At 46.7% G+C, this 20,683-nt stretch overlaps 1 protein-coding gene across 6 annotated transcripts in view; it reads left to right on the top strand.

The window, feature by feature from the left end:
• Positions 1–8,155: 8,155 nt before the first annotated feature.
• The window catches only part of OVOL2 (ovo like zinc finger 2), a 29,630-nt gene continuing 17,102 nt past the window's right edge, over positions 8,156–20,683 (top strand). The window contains exons 1-3 of one of the 6 annotated variants that reach the window (XM_058563298.1): positions 9,685–9,894; positions 10,565–10,785; positions 11,514–11,579. In XM_058563298.1, the coding sequence (XP_058419281.1) occupies positions 9,795–9,894; positions 10,565–10,785; positions 11,514–11,579 (387 nt within the window). In that variant the 5' untranslated portion in view covers positions 9,685–9,794. Of the gene's footprint in view, positions 8,343–8,386; positions 8,478–8,616; positions 8,736–9,684; positions 9,895–10,564; positions 10,786–11,513; positions 11,580–20,683 lie in introns of those variants that run through there. The other 5 variants (XM_058563301.1, XM_058563299.1, XM_058563302.1 and 2 more) reach the window with 5 other exon arrangements.

The raw sequence follows: 20,683 nt of genomic DNA, 5'->3' as shown, positions 1-20,683 counted from the left end.
CACAACTAGAAATAGAAAGCCAATATCACTTGCCATAAGCAGAGGGAAAGCTGAAAACATAGACAGTTACATAGACCAATAAAATGATGTTATTAAATGTTAGCCGGGTACCCAGTACTTGCCTGCCAGAGGATCCAAGTCTGAGGTTGGCTCACTCATTAAAGGGAGTCTAGCCAGTGTTAGAAAGGTGTTAAAGATCTATTAGCACCAAGCTAAGACTTTCTCCTGGGCCTAATCAGAAGGATCAAAAGAGAATTAAAAAGGGGCTGACCCAGTGGCATGGTGGTTAAGTTCAGCATGCTCCACTTTGGCAGCCTGGGTTCATGGGTTCAGATACTGGGCATGGACCTGCACCACTCACCAGCCATGCTGTGACAGCGACCCACATACAAAATAGAGGAAGATTGGCACAGATGTTGGCTCAGGGAAAATCTTCCTCACAAAAAAAAAAAAGGAAGAATTAAAAAGAGAATAACTTGGGGCCGGCCCGGTGGCACAAGCGGTTAAGTGTGCGTGCTCTGCTTCAGCGGCCCAAGGTTCGCAGGTTTGGATCCTGGGCGGGCACTGACACACTGCTTGTCAAGCCATGCTGTGGTGGCATCCCATATAACGTAGAGGAAGATGGGCACAGATGTTAGCTCAGGGCCAATCTTCCTCAGCAAAAAAAGAGGAGGATTGGCATTGGATGTTAGTTCAGGGCTGATCTTCCTCACAAAATAAATAAATAAATAAATAAAAAATAAAAAGAGAATAACTTTCTCATTTGGGGCTCCCATGTTAACGTTTGCCATAGACCAGTGAATACACCTCAAACAGTCACAGAGCCGTGCATTGTTCACAGGGACTGATGATGAGCTCATTGTTGGGAAGCCTTGTAGTAGGAAAATATTGAGATATTAATTTGTGTTTTGTTCTAGCAGTAATTTTTCCTTCATCGGGACCAATCAGGTAGATGTCCCTTCATGCTTTCTAGTCCTTGGAGAGGTCTGTGTTTTGAAAAAGCAAAGTCTTTTGAAGGCATCTCTCTTGTGGTCTTGAAAGAAAGCCTAAACTCACAGTGGGGAAGAGAGAGGTGTGGACGCAGGAACATGGAGGGAGAACAGGGAGGTTGCTCAAGCTGGACAGGGGGACGGAGGCCCGGGATCCAGAAGCAGTAAAGGCCCTCATGCCCCTCACTGGGGGCAGGATCTAGAGGGGAGAGAGAAGAAGGTGGCTTCGTGACAAACCCACCACATCAGGATGGGACCTTGGAGTGAGGTTAAAGAAAAGAAAATCATGTGATGTCCACACACCAGTTTGTGGATCTGGATTCATATACACCTATAAGCATCTTAAGAAGATTAGATCAGTAACTCGTAATGATAATCAACTCATTTGAAGCAGGAGTCTTGCTTCAGGCAGGGCTAGATCTAGTACTGTCATGAGGACTCAGTCTTGCTCTCTCCATCTCTTAGCTTTGCTTTTCTGTTGGCATCATTCTCAGGCAGCTGTTGGTGGTGAAGGGGGCTGCCTGCCCAGGGCTTGCATCACAGCCTCTCAACCTCAGGGGAAAGAGAGTCTCGGCAACAGATCCTCTCCGGGGCTGGTTCAGTTTGGATCTCAGGTCTTCCCTTGAAGCAATTGCTGTGGTCAAGTTGAAGGCTCTAATTAGCCTTGTTAAATGCCTACCTCCCCCAGGAGGGGCGGAGTCAGCCTGTCCAGAACTGCATGTTCAGGTACTGGAAGATGGGGGAACGGATGCTGGAGGGCAGGTGAAAACACCAGGTGTCCTCCACAGGTAGACTCTGCCCTTCCCCAGACACAGGTGTGCCCAGGAGCAGGGAGAGCTGGTTACTGAGCTCTTGTTCTTGGAAAGTCGTAGTGTGTTTACAGACTGAGTAACTCTCAGGCGAGGGGGTCCCCCACATGGCACATCCCGGGCTGACTGGGGCCCTGATGACACACTGCTGGTTTCTGCTGAGCTCAGGAGGCACATTCTTGGCATCGTGGTGCATCCCTAATGAGGGGCTTGAGAAAGGGGTTCTTGGCCTTTCTAAGCCTTAGTTTTCTCATTTGTGATATGGGTATGAAAAGAGTATTTCTCTCCCACAAAGGGTTGCTTAGTAAACGATGTGTCTAGAGCATACTGCCCAGTGTCTAGATCACAGAGGACATTTGCTTAACGTTGGCCGTTGTTACTGAACATTAGGAAAATGCTTCCTACAAGCACGTTCACAAACATGATTCCATTTGATTCTCAAAGTAACCCTGTGAGGTAGGTAAGAGACACATTATTGTCCCATTTTAGGAATGAAGACACTGAGAATTTAAATGATTTTGCTGTGTTCCTAGAGCTTGTAAGTGGCAGAACTGGGTTTCAAAGCCAAATCATTGGCATCCCAATGCCATCTCCCTGTCACCCCCCAAATCACAGTGCTGACCAGGGAAATGTTGGGATGCCTAGGGACAGCCTTCCAGAACAACACAGGCTCTTCATGCCGGTCATGAATAGTCTAGATCAACACTGTCCAATAGAAATACAATGCGAACCACAGAGGTAATGTTAAATTTTCTAGTAGCTATATAAAAAAGTAAAAAAAAAAAACCCTGAAATTGATTTTAATACTATATTTTATTTAACCCAATATATCCAAAATATTATCACTTCTACATGTAAATCAATATACAAAACTATGAAATATTCTACAGTCTTTTTTTCATAGTAAGTCTTCAAAATCTGGTGAATATATTACACTTACAGCACATCTCAGTTCAGACCAGCCACCTTTCAAGTGCTCAGTAGCCACAGAAGACCAACTAGCGGGGCTTGTTTTGGACAGTGCAGGACTAGAGGCAGGTGAGACATACATTCAGGGCTCCAGAAAAGCAGGAGCATGAAACAGAGGGGCAGAAGGAAGAGAGAGGGAGATTTTGCTTCACTGAGTTTAACCAGAACCTTGCAAATTGGCCTAGAAAGAAGAAATTTAAATTAAGTGTACATATTCTGTGGTTTAGTATTGCTTTCATCTTGAATTCCAGTAGGGTGACAATGATGAGACACTATAACCTTGTCCTTGATTAGAAGACAATTGATGTCCTAATGTGGTCCTAGGGACAACACCAATTGCAGACTAGATGACCCAAGATGCGGCAACAGAACACACTCTAGCTCCTTTGATCAGAAATGGAATTTATCAAAGGATGTTAGGTAGCTCATGGAATCTCCAGGAGACCACAGAATCAATCTCAGAAGGGGGCCGCCTGAAACGTTGCTCAAATTGCAGTTTCAGGCTTTTCCAGTAGGGGTTCTGTTGCAGCCATCTCTGAACGAGGGCAGCTCAGGCCTACCACCCTCCCTGAGCACAGGACCTGACCACCAGGACCCTGACCCCCGCCTCCTTCCTAAATGAGTGTGTGGGTATATCTCAGCCATAGAACCTGGGTCACCCAGCAGCAAGGGAGTCTGGGAAAGCAATTTCCTGGCTCCCTTGTGAGGAAGTGAGACTCATAAGGAGAAATTGCCTCAAAGTAAAGGTGTGCAAATAGGGTTCCTCAAGCATGGCACGTTTCCACTACATAAGCTTATTTGGTTTTCTCTTTTTAAAATTATTGTGAAATAGGGCCGGCCCCGTGGCTTAGCAGTTAAGTGTGCACACTGACGCACTGCTTCTCCAGCCATGCTGAGGCCGCGTCCCACGTACAGCAACTAGAAGGATGTGCAGCTATGACATACAACTATCTACTGGGGCTTTGGGGGAAAAAATAAATAAATAAAATTAAAAAAAAATAAAATTATTGTGAAATATATTACACAGACAAGAGTGTATATAATCTGTATACAGGGTTAAATAATAACCTGTAATAAGTTTAGTTAACTTCTATCACCACACATACTTACAATTTTTTTCTTGTAATGAGAATTTTAAAGATTTACTCTCTTAGCAACTTTCAATGTTTGTGTTTTATTAAACTTTTAATTTTGAGATCAGGTAGATTCACATGCAGTTGTGTGCCCTTCATCCAGTTTCCCCCAATGGTAAATTATACAGAACTAAAGAACAGCATCACCAGCAGGATGTTGACATTGAGACAATCCACAGGTCTTATTCAGATTTACCCAGTTTTACTTGTACTCATTGGCGTGTGTGTATGTGTGTGTGTGGGGTGTATTTAGTTCTATACAATTTTATCATGTGTAGGTTCACGTATCAACTTCCACAGATACTGAACAGTGCCATCACCATAAGGATTTCTCATGTTGTCCTTACAAATCCTTAAGTCCTGACAACCACTAATCTTTTCTCCATTTTTATGATTTTGTCATTCAGGAATGTTACATAAGTGGAATCATATAAAACATAACATTTGGAATTGCTTTTTTTTACTCAGCATGGTTTTCTGGAGATTCTCCCCAAGTTGTTGCTTGTTCACCTAATGGTTTTAACATATGGGTTTGCATTCTTCAACAAGATATTGTTTACTTTCATCTGTTTTTAAAGATAATTTGAATCTTATAGTTCAATTTTTCTGTAATGTGTTTTTCATTCAACAATATTTTTGAGATTTACTTTTGTTAATGTGTGTGGCTGTGGGCTATTCATTTTCACTGCATGGATTTATCACCATATATTAATCCAAATAGTTATTGACGGGCATTCGGGTTGTGTTCAGGTTTTTATTTTTTTTTGAGTAAGATGAGTGATGCTACTATGAATATTCTGGTCCATGATTCTTGGTGCCAAAGTGCAAGACTTTTTCTAGATTATAAAACTTGGAGGGCCGGTCCCGTGGCTTAGCGGTTAAGTGCGTGTGCTCTGCTGCTGGCGGCCCGGGTTCGATCCTGGGCGCGCACCGACGCACCGCTTCTCCCGCCATGCTGAGGCCGTGTCCCACATACAGCAACTAGGAGGATGTGCAACTATGACATACAACTCTCCTGGGGCTTTGGGGGAAAAAATAAATAAATAAATAAAATTAAAAAAAAAATTCTTTAAAAAAAAATAAATAAAAAAATAAAAAATAAATAAAACTTGAAGTGGAATATCTGACTCATTTAATATGTATATGTCCAATTTTACTAGATAAAGTCAAAGTCTTCCAAAATGTTTGAATGAATCTATACACCTATTAGCAATGTATGAACAGTCTCATTGCCCTATATCCTCATCAACACTTAGTGTTGTCAAACTTTTAAATTTTGCCAGTCTGGTAAACATGAAATAGTATTTCATTGTCATTTTAATTTGCATTTTCCTGTTTACTAATAAGATTGAGCATCTTGTTATATGTTGATGGGCCATTCATGTTTTCTCTTCTGGGAAATGCCTGTTTATGTTTTTTTCCACTTTTCTTTTTTTTGAGCTTGTCTTTTTCTTATTCATTCATAAGAGTTCTTTATATATTCTGGATTCTAATCATTTGTAAGATAAATGTGTTGCAAAAAGTTCTCTCAGTTTGTTGTTTAGCTTATCCTTCTCCTTAATGTGTCTTTTGATAGTCATTCCTAATTTTTCTGTAGTCAGATTTAAATATTTCCTTTTATAGTTTGTTTTTTGCGTCTTAAGAAATTCTTCTCTATCCTATGATCATAAAGATATTCTTCTACATTATCTATCTATCTATATGTATACACACATTTAACTATTTAAGCCACCAGAAATTGATGTGTGTACATGATTCAATTTCCTTCATTTTTCCCTAAATGGATAACCGAGTGTTCCAATTCCACATATTGAATAGCACATCTTTGCCCAAGGCTCTGCAATGGCCTCTCTCATAAATCAAATGTCCACACATGTGTGGGTCTGTTTCTGGGCTCTCTGTTCTGCACTGGTGGTCCAGCTGTGCACCAATCCACACTGATTTAATTACTATTGACATCTGAAAGAGCCAGTCTCTACACCTTGTTCTTCTTCAGGAGTGTTTTGGTTATTCTTTCCTATAAAGCTTTAGAACAAGTTTGTCAGGTTCCATGAAAAGATCTTTTTTCAAGTATTTTTAAGAATTGTATTAAATCTACAGATGAATTTGGGGATTTTTGATCTCTTTTTCATTCAGAGTCTTCTAATCCATTTGTATAGTAAATCTTTCCATTGATTAGTGTCTTTTTTACTGTCTTCCAATAAAAAGTTTTTAAATTTTACCTACAAAGACTTTGCACAGGGCCGGCCCTGTGGCTTGGTGGTTAAGTGCACGCGCTCCGCTGCTGGCGGCCCGGGTTCGGATCCCGGGCGCACACCGGCGCACCACTTGTCCGGCCATACTGAGGCCGCGTCCCACATACAGCAACTAGAAGGATGTGCAGCTATGACATACAACTATCTACTGGGGCCTTGGGGGAAAATATAAATAAATAAATAAAATAAAATAAAAAAAGACTTTGCACAATATTTTTATAAATTTATTTCAAGGCACTGTGTATTTTGGTTGCTGTTCTAAGTCATTTTTTTGGTTAGACTTTTAATATTTCTAATTGTTACTGACATGTAGAAGTGCAACTGACACAGACACCCAGCCACTCACACACACAGATTTTCTAGAAAACCACCTTGCTAAACTCTTTTATTAATTCTAAAATTAATCTGTAGACTCTTTTGAGTCTTCCACATAGACAATCATTCTGACTACAAATAATGATAGTTTTGTTTTTCCCTTTATAATTCTTATACCTTTATTTCTTCTTTTTTGTCTTATTGTGCCTGTGAGGAAGCCGGTCTCATGCTGAGTGGAGCGGTGAGAGCAGGCAGCTTTGTCTTGTTCTGGGGCACTGTCTCCACAGGTGAATTCAGTCTGTGAAATTTTATCTAGCCTTGTACTTATGACTTGTGCATTTTTTCCCAACACTCTACTATACTTCAATAAAAAGTAAAAAAAAAAAAAAAATTGTTTTAGGAATATTTCCCCAACATCCTAACCTCTCCTTATAGCTGTATGCTCTAAGGATGCCACTGAGCAGGTTTGTACCTGTCTATTTTCAGCTAACTATACATTACTGGAGAAAAGAAGTCTTAAGTGAGAACACCAATGGCTGTTTTCATGCTTTTGCAGAACCACCAGGGAGAGGGGGTGCAGGCACAGCCCCTCAGGGCAGAATGGGGAGGGGAGGTGGGAGTGCAGGGAAACAGATTTCCATAAAGCACGACGAAAAGCTTTCTAACATCATTGTTGTCTAACTAGAGAATAGGCTGCTTTTTGAAAAAGTGAGCTCGCCAGCACTGGAAGTATTCAAGCAGGGCTGGATACACACTTACCAAAGACACTATGCAGGGCCACCCCTCCCCCACTATGGGGTGGGGTGTGGACCATTTCATGTCTTCTGTCTCTTCCAACTCCAAGCTTTGAGATTTTTAAAGAATTGGGTCATTTCTTACCCACTTTTAGAGAAGCTCTGTCAACTCCTCTCATAATACTTAGAAAACTGACCCTACAATAGAGAAAAGTCAACAAAGGCAAACCTGGTTCTTTGAAAACCTTAATAATATTGATAAACTTCTCTCAAGTCTGATCAAGAAAAACAGAAAACTAAAGCATTAGAATTCCTCTCTCCCAAAGAGACATCCATCAACTATCACAGCAGGGGTGCACCCAACAATCATTGAATAAAAGTGTGTTACCCCCGCGACTCTTCTTCCCCTCCCCCTAAACATTGCCTTGCTTTTTGCAGTTTCTAGCCTTATATCCCATAATTCTATAATCTTTTCACATAATCGACAAAGTGGTCCAGGCGCGCATTGATTTGAAATCCAATGAAAGAAAGAAAGAAAAAAAGCTCTGTTAATGGGGTAGACTGGCTTTTTGGTAAAATAAGGAATTTCGAATGAAGTTTTAAACAGTTTTATGAGATGGGATAATAATTCTGTGATTTCATAGTTTTATTTTTACTTTCATTCAAACCAAGCTCCCTCTTTCTAGCAAATCTCCAGTTTGTTGGGAGATAAAAATACATTCGCAGAACCTCCTAGGAGCTGCGCCATCAGCCTCACAGACTAGAAGGAAGGCTCGTTTCCTTGCGCCGCTATGGAAATGTCTTCCTCCTCCTCCCCCGGCTCACCCGGATCAAAGTCTTTTTCATTCTTAGTTGGTTGTTCTCAGGAAAAATCTGGAGTCCAGACAGGGTCGAGCCCAGAGAGGGTGACCCCTTGAGGGCAGACCGAGAGGCATGGCGCGTCTGGTCCCTCCGCAGTCCCGGGAGAGCTGCGCCCCCTCTCCGCGCGCGGGGAGAGCACTCCAGCGAAGCCGCGAAATCCGTTACCAGGCTGCTGTGTCCCCGAAGGCCATTCCAGGGCGGAAGAGGACCGAGAAAACCGCTGTGTTAATTCCCCGGCCTTGTGGGCTGGGCGCGCAGCCGGTCGGGTTACAGACAGGTGAGTCTGGCGGATCGGCGACCTGCTGGAGCCAAGGTACTCCTGGCCAGCCGCAGCCCCGCAGCCCCCGAAGCTGGCACACGTCTGATCACCTCCCTGAAGGGGGGTTCCCGCCGCGGCTCTGGAGGCAGCGCTGTGCGTCCCTGGGCGCACGCGAGCAGGGGTCGTAGGAGGGGCAGTACACCCCGCAACGCGGACACAGCTGCTCTTAGAAATTTGACATCTTTTTTTTTTTTTTACCAACTCCCCTTCCTTCTCTCCCTCCCCCCTCCAGGTATAAAGGTAGATAGGAAAAACCAAAACCAAAAATGAACACAGAGTTCTCCAGCCACCTCCCCAGTAAGGGTAGCAAGGGGATGTAGCCCATCTTCACTTTACTGGCTTCCTGGAAAGGTATTTCCCAGTCTCAGAATTTGGGGAGCGGGCGGTTAGGGGAGGCAATGATGGGAGCGGACGAGGATAAGGAATTTGTTGCGAAGGGGCGTTTGCATAACACGCATTTGGCTTTTGTTTCCATCGTGTGTTTATCTGGGGTGAGGATGCTGCGGGGTGCAGGGTCTTGGGGTGGCAGCCGCTTTGGCGGAGCAAGCCGACTTATTTTTCTTAGATTGTATGGCACAAATCAGTGCAATAACAAGATGTTCTAAAGATGCTGAATTTTTAAATTTATTATTACTGTGTTTATTTGGGGGGCTATTGTAGATGATGGGGGCCCCCCAAGTTCCCCCCTTTACCAGATCAGGGTCCTGAAGAATCTCGCCGCCGCCTCCCCCTCCGCTGGCGGAGATCTCAACGAGCCCCGGGAATGATCCACAAGGTCCAGAGGAACTGAGCCATTTTCTGTCTTGCTTGTCGGAGACAAGTACACTGGGGGTGGGGGCAACTCTCAGGAGGCCCCAGCCCTCGGGAGGGACGCCCTGGGAAGCGGACCTGGGGTTTACCTCAAAGAAATCGCCCTGAGGTGCCTGTGATGGGGCAATCGGGAGAGGGGGTAGATTAAAAAACGTTCATCCCTTTTTAAAAGGGAAGGGGGGAAGAATCAGACGTTAAATTCTTTTGCAAACATTCATGCCTAAGGAAGGGCTGGAACAGGCAGCCCCGGCCGCCGGAACCGGTCGGACAGGTAGCGAGCTTGTTGACACCGTTATGTTGCAGGGCGCATGCTCACTCCCAAGTTTCCTGGTGCCTTTTCTATTCCACCTTATGAAACTTTTTCCTCGGCGTGGTCTCACCCGCGATTTAAGGCATAGGTGTCGCCGAGCGGGGAGGCTGGGAGTCGCCGGGCGTGCGGGGAAGAGGCCTGGGCCGCGCCGCGGCGGGGGGCGGAGGGAGAGGGCAGGCGGGGCGGGAAGGTGGGCTCTGGCCGCCTGGAGCCGGAGACCGAGCCACCGCCGTCGTCCTTAGCGGGGAGCAGCCGGGAGGAGGGGGCCGCAGTCGGGGAGGGGTCCCACCATGCCCAAAGTCTTCCTGGTGAAGAGGAGGAGCCTGGGGGTCTCGGTCCGCAGCTGGGATGAGCTCCCGGATGAGGAAAGGGCAGATACCTACATCCCAGGTGAGCGCGGCGCGGGGGCCGGGCCTGGGTGCGGGGCTCCCAGGGTGGGGGCAGGGGTGGCCGGGTCCCCTCTGCTCACCGGCCGGGGCTGGACTCACTACCCCATCGGGGGGAGGAGGAGGTCTCTTGAGGCGCGGGAGGATCGAGAGTGAGATGCTGGGAAACCCGGGACGCCCTGCGCCCCCTTCCCCCTAATGGGCGCCTCTAATTGCCCGGCGGCGGGACCGTTGGCTACAGCGCGGGGCGAGGTGGCCCAGAAGGGGGTGGGGGTGGGGTGTTGAGGGCCAGTAGGGGCTACCCTCAGTCCCACATCCTCATGGGGTTGCACAAGGATCCGTCAACCCCTTTGGGGCTAGGTGGGTAGAGGTCAGATCCTCCTACCCCCATTCCAAGGAGAGGAAACTTGGCGCGCGTGGTCCCCCGCCGCGCATGGTCTTCAGTTCCTCGTGGGCGCGAGAACTGAGACCGAGGAGAGGCCCCCAGAACCTCGAGCTAGTTCGGGAGGCCGAGCTGGGGGCTCGCTCGCCCACCCCCGCGGCGTTGCCCACTTGGCGAGGTGCCCAGGTCCGGGGCGGGGCGGCTGCGGCACCGCCCGCAGGTCAAACTGCCGCGGGCGCCCGGGCCTGACGCCGCGTGTCTGTGTGCCGGGGCGCGGCCCCTCCCTCCGCAGTGGGCCTGGGCAGTCTGCTCCACGACCCCCAGGAAGACTGCCGCAGCGACGGCGGTAGCAGCAGCGGCGGCGGCAGCAGCAGCGCGGGGGAGCCTGGAGGCGCCGAGAGCAGCTTGTCCCCGCGCACCCCCGAGCACGAAACCCCCGAGCCCGGCGACGCCGACGGCCCAGGTGGACACCTGGCGGCGAAGCAGCGCCCGGTCGCCAGGGCGAAAATCAAGGTACGGTGTCGACTCTGCCCTCGCCGCCACCAGCACCACGCCCTGGCGTCGGGCTCCCGGGGCCCGCGCCCCTCCCTGCCGCGCCCGCCCGCGCACCCGGGCACCAGTGCACCGAGCGCACCCTCCGCGCTGCTCCTGCACCTGCCCCTGGGCGGCGGCCAGGGCGCCTCCGCGCGTCCTCCCGCCTGCTGGGGAGCCAGCCGTCCGCGCCGCTGCGCCCCAGAGGCCGGCTTCCTGAGCGCGCACAGTCTGCCGAGGTGGCCTCTGGAACTGCCTAAAAGACTCAGGCACAGCTTCCTCTCTCCAGTAGCCCATTCAGTGCGCACGGTGCAAGGAATAAGCAGGCCGTCTGGGTTCCCGAGGTCGGAAAGGAGGGACCCAGGTTCCCAGGAATTCCACATTCGGGGCGCAGTTCCCAGCGTTATGTGAATTCTGAGAGTTTCACACCCTTCCTTGCGTTCTGGAGACAGTGGCTGCAGCTTGGCACACAGTGGGCCTCTCAGAATAACAGCTATTCCCAGTGCCGATTATGGCGTATCCGTTAGATACGAGGTCTGTGCTGGGCACTTAAATTTGTCATGGCTCTCAAACCTTGAATTAAATTTATGGATAAACGGGTTCAACTGCAGATTGCCTCAATGCCCCGCCCCCAGTGGGTTGGAGTGTTTGTTGTCCTCTATTTTCGCGCTTCCGACCCCCAGCCCCACACCCGTCTTCTGGAATTGTAGGCGACAGCTTATCGGGACGCCCATCTGCGCTTTCCTGGTAGAAGTTCCATGATTGCATGCTCAAAGGTATCCGCTACCCTATAAGATAAAGGAATCCCGTTCCACTGACTCACAGCCACCTGGAACCAGGGAGTGGTTTTTTAGGAATCACATGACCCCAGTTCCTAGCCGGGTGGGCCATGCTGTGGTCCTTTTCGGGCTCCGGGTCCTCAATGTAGGTGATAATTCTTGGGCGCTCCGGCGCAGCCCCGCTGCCCAGGCGGGCGTGGGGTACACGGGGAGAAGGAACCCTAGCGTTTGCTGTGAACTGGGCAAGCCTCCGTTACTTTTCCTGGGAGAGGCCTGCCCTCCCCTATGCATATTCTTGGTTCCGGGAGATTGGCTCCGGGGTGGGCTGAGGTGCATTTGGTTAAGAATTGAGGCTGGAGGCTTGAGCTGGAATCCTTAGAAAAGACATCCTTACTAGGTGCGGGCATGCTGCTTAGTGGTCAAGTCAGCTGGCCTGAGGCCTTTCTGGCCCGCAGGGGGTTAAGTGGGAAGACACAATTCCTGAGACTGGTAGTTCTGCCCTCCAGGAAATTCTACAAAGTGTCCCACTTGCATATTTATCACCAGGCTGTAAGGACAATTGCAACGTTGTTTGGGGATTGACTGTAGCCATTTTGCCCCTCTGTCCCCCAATTACCCAGATTACCCTGGAGAGAAGAGTGGCGGAGGAAAAATATCCAGTCCCTTAACCCACATTTTAGGAGATCTCTCTTTGCTGCCCCAGGCAAACAGTGCCTTTGGAGCCCTGGATTAAGGAAATGAATAAACCAATCTTATTTCCATGATCCTTGCCTAAATGCTGCCCCCAGGGCTGGAGGGTGGGGTATAGAGTTTGCTCCTCAACCATTAATTTAGCATTTGAGTTTTTGTTTTGTTTATTGAGGGTGTTCAGGTTCCTTCTCCCTCTCAGCTTCTATTGGCAGAGAGGAGACATCTTGGTGTTGAGATGCTCCAAACCTCCTGAATTATCAGCCATCGTATTGGCCTTTTTCAAAAGAGTGGCTGAATTGCACATGACTTAGCACATTGTGTAACTGTAGAATTCTAATCAAAGCGTGCTGAACTCCAGGAATTAGTTTCTTAAGCAGAAGAGGAAAGCCACTCAAGGATGAGACCCATACATGCTGCATTGTTTTAATGACAGTTTGAATGACTTGAAGACACTCATTAGGCCGTTGGCCCTTAGGACCAGAGGAAGGGCAGGTTTGAGCCAGTGCCCTGCAGAGAGAGGCAACATCCCATCTAACATTGTGGAGTGCCTACTGTGTACAAGGCAGCCAGGAAATAAGACTGCTCCCACCCTGGGGTTTCAGAATCATCTGATAGTAACTGTTAAGCCTCTAGGCTCTGACTTTGTCACTTCTTCATTGTGTGACCTTGGGCAAGTTGCTAGTCCCTCTGAGCCTCAGTTTCCTTGTCTGTGAAATGGGGATAATAATGATCCTTACCTCATACAGTTGTGAGGATAAATGAGTTAAGGGTGGGAAATGGTAGGTGCCCAATAACTCCAGCTAGAATTATTTGGGTTGGTGGGGAGACACAAATATTGATTATTAACTCTATTATAAGAAAGCAAATGCTAAACCAGAAGCACAAGTAAAGATGTGATGAAAGAATTCTGAGTTGGGGAAGGTTTCTTGGTGTGGATTTGAGGGCTGTGGAGAAGGGGGAGAGGCAGGCTTTAGGTTGGTAGGAGCTGAGCCCAAAGCTTGAGTAAGGAAAGGACGCAGAGCTGTGGTGGCTGGAGAATGGGAAACAGGCCTGCGGGGGTCAGGGAGAGTCGGAGATGTGGAGCTGGAAATGTAGCCAGGACAGGTGAGTTGGTAAAGGGGCCAAGCCGAGAAGTGTGGATGCGCCTACGTGGTCAGAGGAGGGGCTCTGGAAGGTTTTTGAGAAGGAAAAACCTCGATTGGGTCCATCTTACCAGCTGTGGTTGGGGATACGTTGTCTCTTCTGAGCCTCAGTTCCCTGATCTGTAAAATGGAGAAATATAATAGACGGGGCCTCTCAGAAGTGTTGTGTAGATTAAATGAGATAATGGGTGCAAATGTTTAGCACTTTTGTGCATATGTAAACTGCCCGATAGGGAGTTAGTTTTGTTAACATCCAATATTTTGTTGCCTACAGTAGGGACAAGGGATTTGCCAACCTGCTTGTGCTGAGAAGTGGATCTGGAAAGAAGTCGTAGGTTTGGGTTAGGAAACGTGGCCTTTCCCAGCGCATCTGCCTTTTGACTGTGTATCTCAGGGCAGGTTATGGAATTGTCTCTTCAATCCTGAGGAGTATTTATCAAGCAGATCTGGCTGGGGAGATGATGTACATCTGGGAAAGTGTTCATGCCAGAGGTCCAGGTCACTTGACCTCCATTTGGTGCTGGACCCGTTTGCAGGTCTCCAGCTGTGGGGTAGAGATGATGTTTCTCATCTTGACTTAGAGTGGCTGGTATGGACTAGCAAGTGAATTTGTCTTCTCACCTCGTTCCATTCTTGTCTCTCTTCCTTGGGCCTCTCCCAAGGATTCTTCAAAAGGATTGAGGTTAGAATTCCTTCAAATGTGTTCCTGGCCTTTTACCTGGCTCTGAAGTCCGAGTCTTCCAGTTGTCACGGGTGCATGAACAAGGAGTAGTCTCTTTTTTCCATCATTTTTTATTGTGGAGAGTTTCAAAGGCACAATATCTGTCACCTGGCCCCAACAACCGTGAACCCATGGCCAGTTCTGCCCATCCATCCCCCATCCATCCCCCGACACATGATTTTGAGGCAGATCTTGGACATTATACTATTTCAACCATAAATATTTCAGAATGTGCCTCTAATAGATAAAGATAAAAATACATGGTTGCACCCACATTTACAATGGTGTTTACATTGCTAATTGTCTCATACATTGATACTTTTTTTTTTTCGGTTTGCTAAATCAAGTCCACATAATGTCCATACATTATAATTGATTGACGTGTCTTTCAAGTCTCTTTTAATTTATACGTTTTCCCTCAGTCTCTTTATTTTCAGGTGATATGTTTTGTAGAGTTTCCAGCAATCTGGATTTTTGCGGATTGCATCCCCATGATGTCTAACGCTCCTTTGTCCCCTGTGTTTTCTCTCAATGGGTAGTTGGATCTGCAGCTGCTCTGTTCAGTATGGTAGCCATAGTCACGTGTGACTATTTAAATTTAAATTAAGTAAAATTAAAAATTAAGTTCCCCAGTTGCACAAGCCACATTTCAAGTGCTCAGTAGCCATGTGTGACTAGTGGCTACTGTATTGGACAGTACAGATTAGAACATTTCTATCATTGTAAAAAATTCTATTGGACAACACTGCCCTAAATGTTTGATCAGGTTTGTTTTAGCTAAAATCTATCACAGTGAGGGGTGTCTATTTCCATCAAGAGACACATAATGTTTGGTTGTCTCTTTGTGATGTTAGCAGCCGTTGATGCTCGGGGTCTAAATATTTTAGGTTATTAGGGGTTGCAGAATGGTGATCTTCTATTTCTGTCTTAGCTGTCTTAGCTGACATTCTTCTATAGAGAGACGCTTCCCCTCATCTGCTGTTTGGTTTCCCAGTGAGGCAGTTTGTTTAGGAAAGGCAGAATAAGATTCCTTTTATTTACCAGTTTTCAAGATAATCATTTGGCTTACCAGAATTCTCTAGTGATGGTCAAGTTGGTCTAGTTTATTTTTAAGTATTGTTGTGAATCATGGGTTTAAGTAGTTTTTTAAAACCCATCCATACACCTGAAATTATACAATGTTATAAACCATTATGATCTCAATAAAATAATTGAAAAAACAAAAAACCCCATCCATTTGATATTTGGAAGGGAACATAGCTCCGTCCCTAACTCCTTGCCTACTGTCTTCTGTCTCCCAAGACAGAATAGGATGTACCTCTCCCCAGCCTCCATTGTAACTCACTGACCATCTCCCTGGCTGCACATCTGGCCAACCAGACTCATGGACTCTAGAGTGATCAAAGGCAGGGAACACTTCCTACTGGGCTTGTGTCCCCAGCACCCAGTGCAGTAATGACTGACTCATAGGAGGACATAAGTCAACATAGAACAGAGATATGGGCAGGGAAGAAGGAGTCAACAGTCCCTAGACATAAATGACAGCATTTGGAGGAAAACACAGGAAGCGAGAAGAAAAGGGAGACCTGGGAAAATGCTTGGAATGGATGCTTGAAAAATTAAATTAATTAAAAGAGGAAAAAGGAGGAAATAGGAGAACAATGTAACTGTTAACTGCACCAGATTTTAATTTGAATGTAGGTGAAGTAGATTTTTGTTGTTGGAAGGGACTGCATGGGTTTTGCTGCAGACAACAGAACCACTGTAGCTAGCTTAAGCAGAAAATGGTCAATTATAGGGTACTAAATGGACTAAAGAAAGACCAGGCTGAGCTCCCAGGAATGACCCCCAGAGCCACACTGCAGAACTGGGCCACCTAGCGAGCTGCAGCTGCTGCCTCTAGGGCTCCTGCTCCTGCATCCTGGTGCTTCTGCTAATGCAGAGTGTAAAATAATTGCCACGTACCTGCCTCTGCCCAATGATCTCAGGCCTGAATTCAAATCTCCTGATAGTGCATGTACTTGGTGGAACCCAACTCATATCTAAAAACCAGAGCTGCAAGGGAGTCTAGGAAATGTAGTTTCTAGCTTTCTAGCCTCTGCCATACAGGAAGGCCCACCAGAAGGAGTAGGAATAGAGATTGAGAGTGTCCATCCCTGGGATCTGCTACAGGGCCCCTTAAAGCTTATGTGGTCCAGTCTCCTCATTTTCAGGGGGAAAAAGGTAAAGCCCAGAGAGGTTTTGTTGAATTCCTCTCAGTTAACTGTTAGTGGCAAAGCCCAACCCAGGGATCCTTATTCTTACAGTGTTGTTGTACCGCATTGTAGAGGATAGCTCTGACACCTTAGCCATTAGCACTGACGGTCTGACATGAGGGAATCCAAAGCTGTTTCTCACCGTGATATGAGACAAATAAGGTTCATCCTCTCCCTCTCCCCCACATCATGCCCAGACCTGTGGGCCTGTCCAGGGGGAAGTGTATGCACAAGCTTTGCAGACAACAAGCCACATTCAAAATCTCAGTGTGGGCACCTGCAAGTCATGTGGCGATGTGCAGGTACAGCTCTTTGAGCCTCAGTTTCTTTTGGATTATAAGGGTGTAGTCCCTTCATCATCCCTGCTTTTTTTTTTTTTTTTTTTTTTTTGGTGAGGAAGATTAGCCGTGAGCTAACATCTGTTGCCAATCCTCCTCTTTTTGCTGAGGAAGATTGTCCCTGAGCTAACATCCGTGCCCATCTTCCTCTGTTTTGCATGTGGGACACTGCCACAGCGTGGCTTGATGAGCGCTACGTAGGTCCACACCCAGGATCCAAACCCGCGAACCCCGGGCTGCCAAAGCGTAGCACGTGAATTTAACCACTATGCCACCAGGCCGGCTGCATCATCCCTGCTTTTGAGAAGGTTCTTTGTTCTGCCATTTAGTGGAGTTAGCATTCAAGGATAGCAAATGTGTGTCATTGGAAATCTTGTCCAAATGGCCACCCCCAGGTAGCCTGGACTCACAGTACGCTCCCACAGGAGCTAGGACCCTTAATTTAATGCACTTGTCTAGTGGAAGCATCACAGAAAATAAAGAACTTTTTTTTTTTGTCCTTTAGAAGTTTGACAGGTAAGTGACCTCAGCTAGCTTTGAAGTTGGTCAGAGGGCCAACCTTGCCTTTCTGGGCGCTCCGAAGTTTTCAGCAGCACTGATACAATGATCGGTTTGTTTCTGCTGCAGAGGGCTGTTTTTGGAGGAACTAGAGGGGAACTTTGTGTGTTTTTTAAAATGAAAGCCCAGATCCTGCAGAAAACAGGACAGCAAGCGAGAAAGCGCCAAGCCGTGGGGTTGGAGAGTCACTCAGTCACTCTTCATCTTTCCTGCCCTGAGTTAATCTCCAGTCTGATGTCATCTCCCACCCTCCCTGGTAGCTTCCTCACTTCATTAATAGGCATTTTGCAGAGTGTTAATTTTGGATTAAGGGTGAGACTATGAAGCTTTTTCAGAAGGTAGCATGGTGTAAATACTACCCCTGCCAGGGCTGGAGCGGCACCCTCTAATTAAAACATTAATAATTTCCAGATCAAAACATGAATATTGACACCAAATGGGATGAAGTCTGTGCATAGCTTCATGTCTGCTTGGGTCGGGTTTTATTGCCAAGGGAGATAGGCGAGAATGTTGGTTTTCAGAGCTTTTTGGATTTCCGAGTTGTGGATGAAGGACTGGAGGCTGGGGGCTCATGCTGAATGTTAGTTCCCTTCTTTTTCCATCAGAAAGAGAAAAATTTTAAAGCCAAATGGAGAAACAAGGGATTTTGACCAATTAACTTTTATTTAGGATCACAGGATTTTGGAGCTGGTCCAGCTCTGTTAGGACTTAATCCAACACCAGATCCTTTTTTTTTTTTTTTTTTTGGTGAGGAAGATCAGCCCTGAGCTAACATCCGTGCTAATCCTCCTCTTTTTGCTGAGGAAGACTGGCTCTGAGCTAACATCTATTGCCAATCCTCCTCCTTTTTTTCTTCCCCAAAGCCCCAGTAGATAGTTGTACGTCATAGTTGCACATCCTTCTAGTTGCTGTATGTGGGACACGGCCTCAGCATGGCTGGAGAAGCGGTGCGTCTGTGCGCGCCCGGGATCCGAACCCGGACCGCCAGTAGCAGAGCGCGCGCGCTTAACCACTAAGCCACTGGGCTGGCCCCACCAGATCCTTTTTAAGTAGATTTTCTTATTTAATTCCTTAACAATCCCAAGAGGCAAATATTGTTATATCCACATTTTACTGGTGATGAAATTAAGGCTTAGGGAGGTTGAGTAACTTGCCTACATCCCACAGACTGTAAGTGTTGGAGCAGAATTTGAACTTAGGAAAAGAGAACATCTAATACCGTTTTATTATTGACATGTGGGAAATTGTGGCCTACAATATTCAGTGACATCACACAGGCAGCCAGGGCTAGGTTTTTATTTGATCCTCAGCATTTCTCGTCTCTCCATTCCACTCATTTTGTAGTTGAGATGTCTAAGATGTGACTAGTTGTGTTCTATTACCTGCAGAGTAGAGTAACAAGGTAAGATTGGTTAACCGTATTTTGAACTTTTAGAAGGTGGAGTGTTAGGTAGAAACCTGTGTGAACATAATAAAGATGGCCCCGTGAGCAGACGCGTGATCCGAGGAGGGATTGCCCTGTCTGCTGGCTCATGGGACGTCATGGCAGGAAATCAGATGTGTCTTCTGCACCATGCAGCCCATCCTGGGAGAGAACACTCAGAAATGTGGCAGATCTGGTGTTCTGGAGGGAATGTGATACATCTGTTACTGTTTTAGTTAATCTAGCGCTGCGTCACAAATAACCACAGATTTAGGAGCTTAAAATAATTTACTATTACATCTTCTCATTCTGTGGAATGGCTGGGCTCAGCCAGGCGGTTCTTGCCTGGGGTTTCTCTTACGGTTGCAGTCACATGACAGCAGAGGCCAGAGTCTTCTGGGGGCTCGACTGGGCTGGACATCCAAGAGGGCTCACTCATGTGGCTGGCAGTTGATTCTCTTTCCTTATTCTAGTTGCTTTTGTTATATGGTTCTACCATCGTTTTGTAACAAGTCCCTGTTGACGGACATCTAGGTAGTTTCGAATCGTTTGCTATTACAGGCCAAATTTCAAGGCATGTGATATGTGAAATACACTCTGGGCTAAATATCACGTTTAGGAATTTATCCAACAAATATCCTTTCCTTTCTGAGAAGTGAAATAGTCTGCCAGAAGCTGGCTTCATCAGCCATGCTGTTTGGCCAGTTAGTTAACCTTACATCTTCTTTCAACAAGGCTCTCTTAAGGCTTCGAATATAATTTGTTAATGTCTGGGGGCTGGATTGGTCATAGATATATATAGGTGGCAAGCAGCACTTCATGGATTGGAGGGTGCACCTTAGGGGAATTCCCTAAATGATCCACTTTGTGCTGACTCAGTTTTCCATGCTGTGAAATGGGAATGTAGGTAAAGGTGGAGAAATGGAAAAATTGCCTTTGCTGAGGCATACTTGAAGAACTTCTATTTTTGCTCTAAGAAACCAGAGGAAAGGTCCCCCTGGAAATGGAGTGCTCTCAGTCTCCAATCCCTTACCCCCATTCTCATTTTCTCCCCTGTGTTAACAAGTGTTCTGTGTCTTGGTCAGATGATCCATGGCCCTGCACTCCCTTAAATTGTCACTAATCTCCCTTCCCTCTCTGCCCTTCAAGATTTTATTCTTTTCAAACAAAATAATGCCAGTGATTTGAGATTTTCGTCCTGGACTGGAACAGATAGAAGGTATCCATATCACATGCAGAGCATTTTGAAAATAGGAATTTATCGGGCTGGCCTCGTGGCTTAGCGGTTAAGTGCGCGTGCTCCGCTACTGGCGGCCCGGGTTCGGATCCCAGGCGCGCACCGACGCACCGCTTCTCAAGCCATGCTGAGGCCACGTCCCACATACAGCAACTAGAAGGATGTGCAACTATGACATACAACTATCTACTGGGGCTTTGGGGAAAAAAAAAAAGAGGAGGATTGGCAATAGATGTTAGCTCAGAGCCAGTCTTCCTCAACAAAAAGAGGAGGATTAGCATGGATGTTAGCTCAGGGCTGATCTTCCTCGCAAAAAAAATAAAATAAAATAAAAATAGGAATTTACCAAAAGGATTGAGGTAAACAAGAGTTCAGGTATGACCTATGGTTGGTGAGTCCTTGGGCACATTCTGCAGGAGGTCCTTTTTTTTGTGTGTGTGTGCTGGGCAAGATTCACCCTGAGCTAACATCTGTTGCCAATCTTCCTCTTTTTTTTGTTTTCTCCCCAAAGCCCCAGTGCATAGTTGTATATTCTAGTTGTAAGTCCTTCTAGTTCTTCTATGTGAGCCGCTGCCAGAGCATGGCTACTGACAGCCAAGTGGTGTGGCTCCACAACTGGGAACCGAACCCAGGCCACTGAAGCGGTGAGAGCACCGAACTTTTAACCACTGGGCCATCAGGGCTGGCTCTCTGCAGGACTTTCAAAAGACAGTTCTAGCTGTCTACACAATTTTAAT

The sequence above is a fragment of the Diceros bicornis genome, chromosome 19 (genome assembly GCF_020826845.1).
Source record: "Diceros bicornis minor isolate mBicDic1 chromosome 19, mDicBic1.mat.cur, whole genome shotgun sequence".
Classification (NCBI taxonomy): domain Eukaryota; kingdom Metazoa; phylum Chordata; class Mammalia; order Perissodactyla; family Rhinocerotidae; genus Diceros; species Diceros bicornis.
This window is presented reverse-complemented; position numbering and strand designations above follow the sequence as displayed.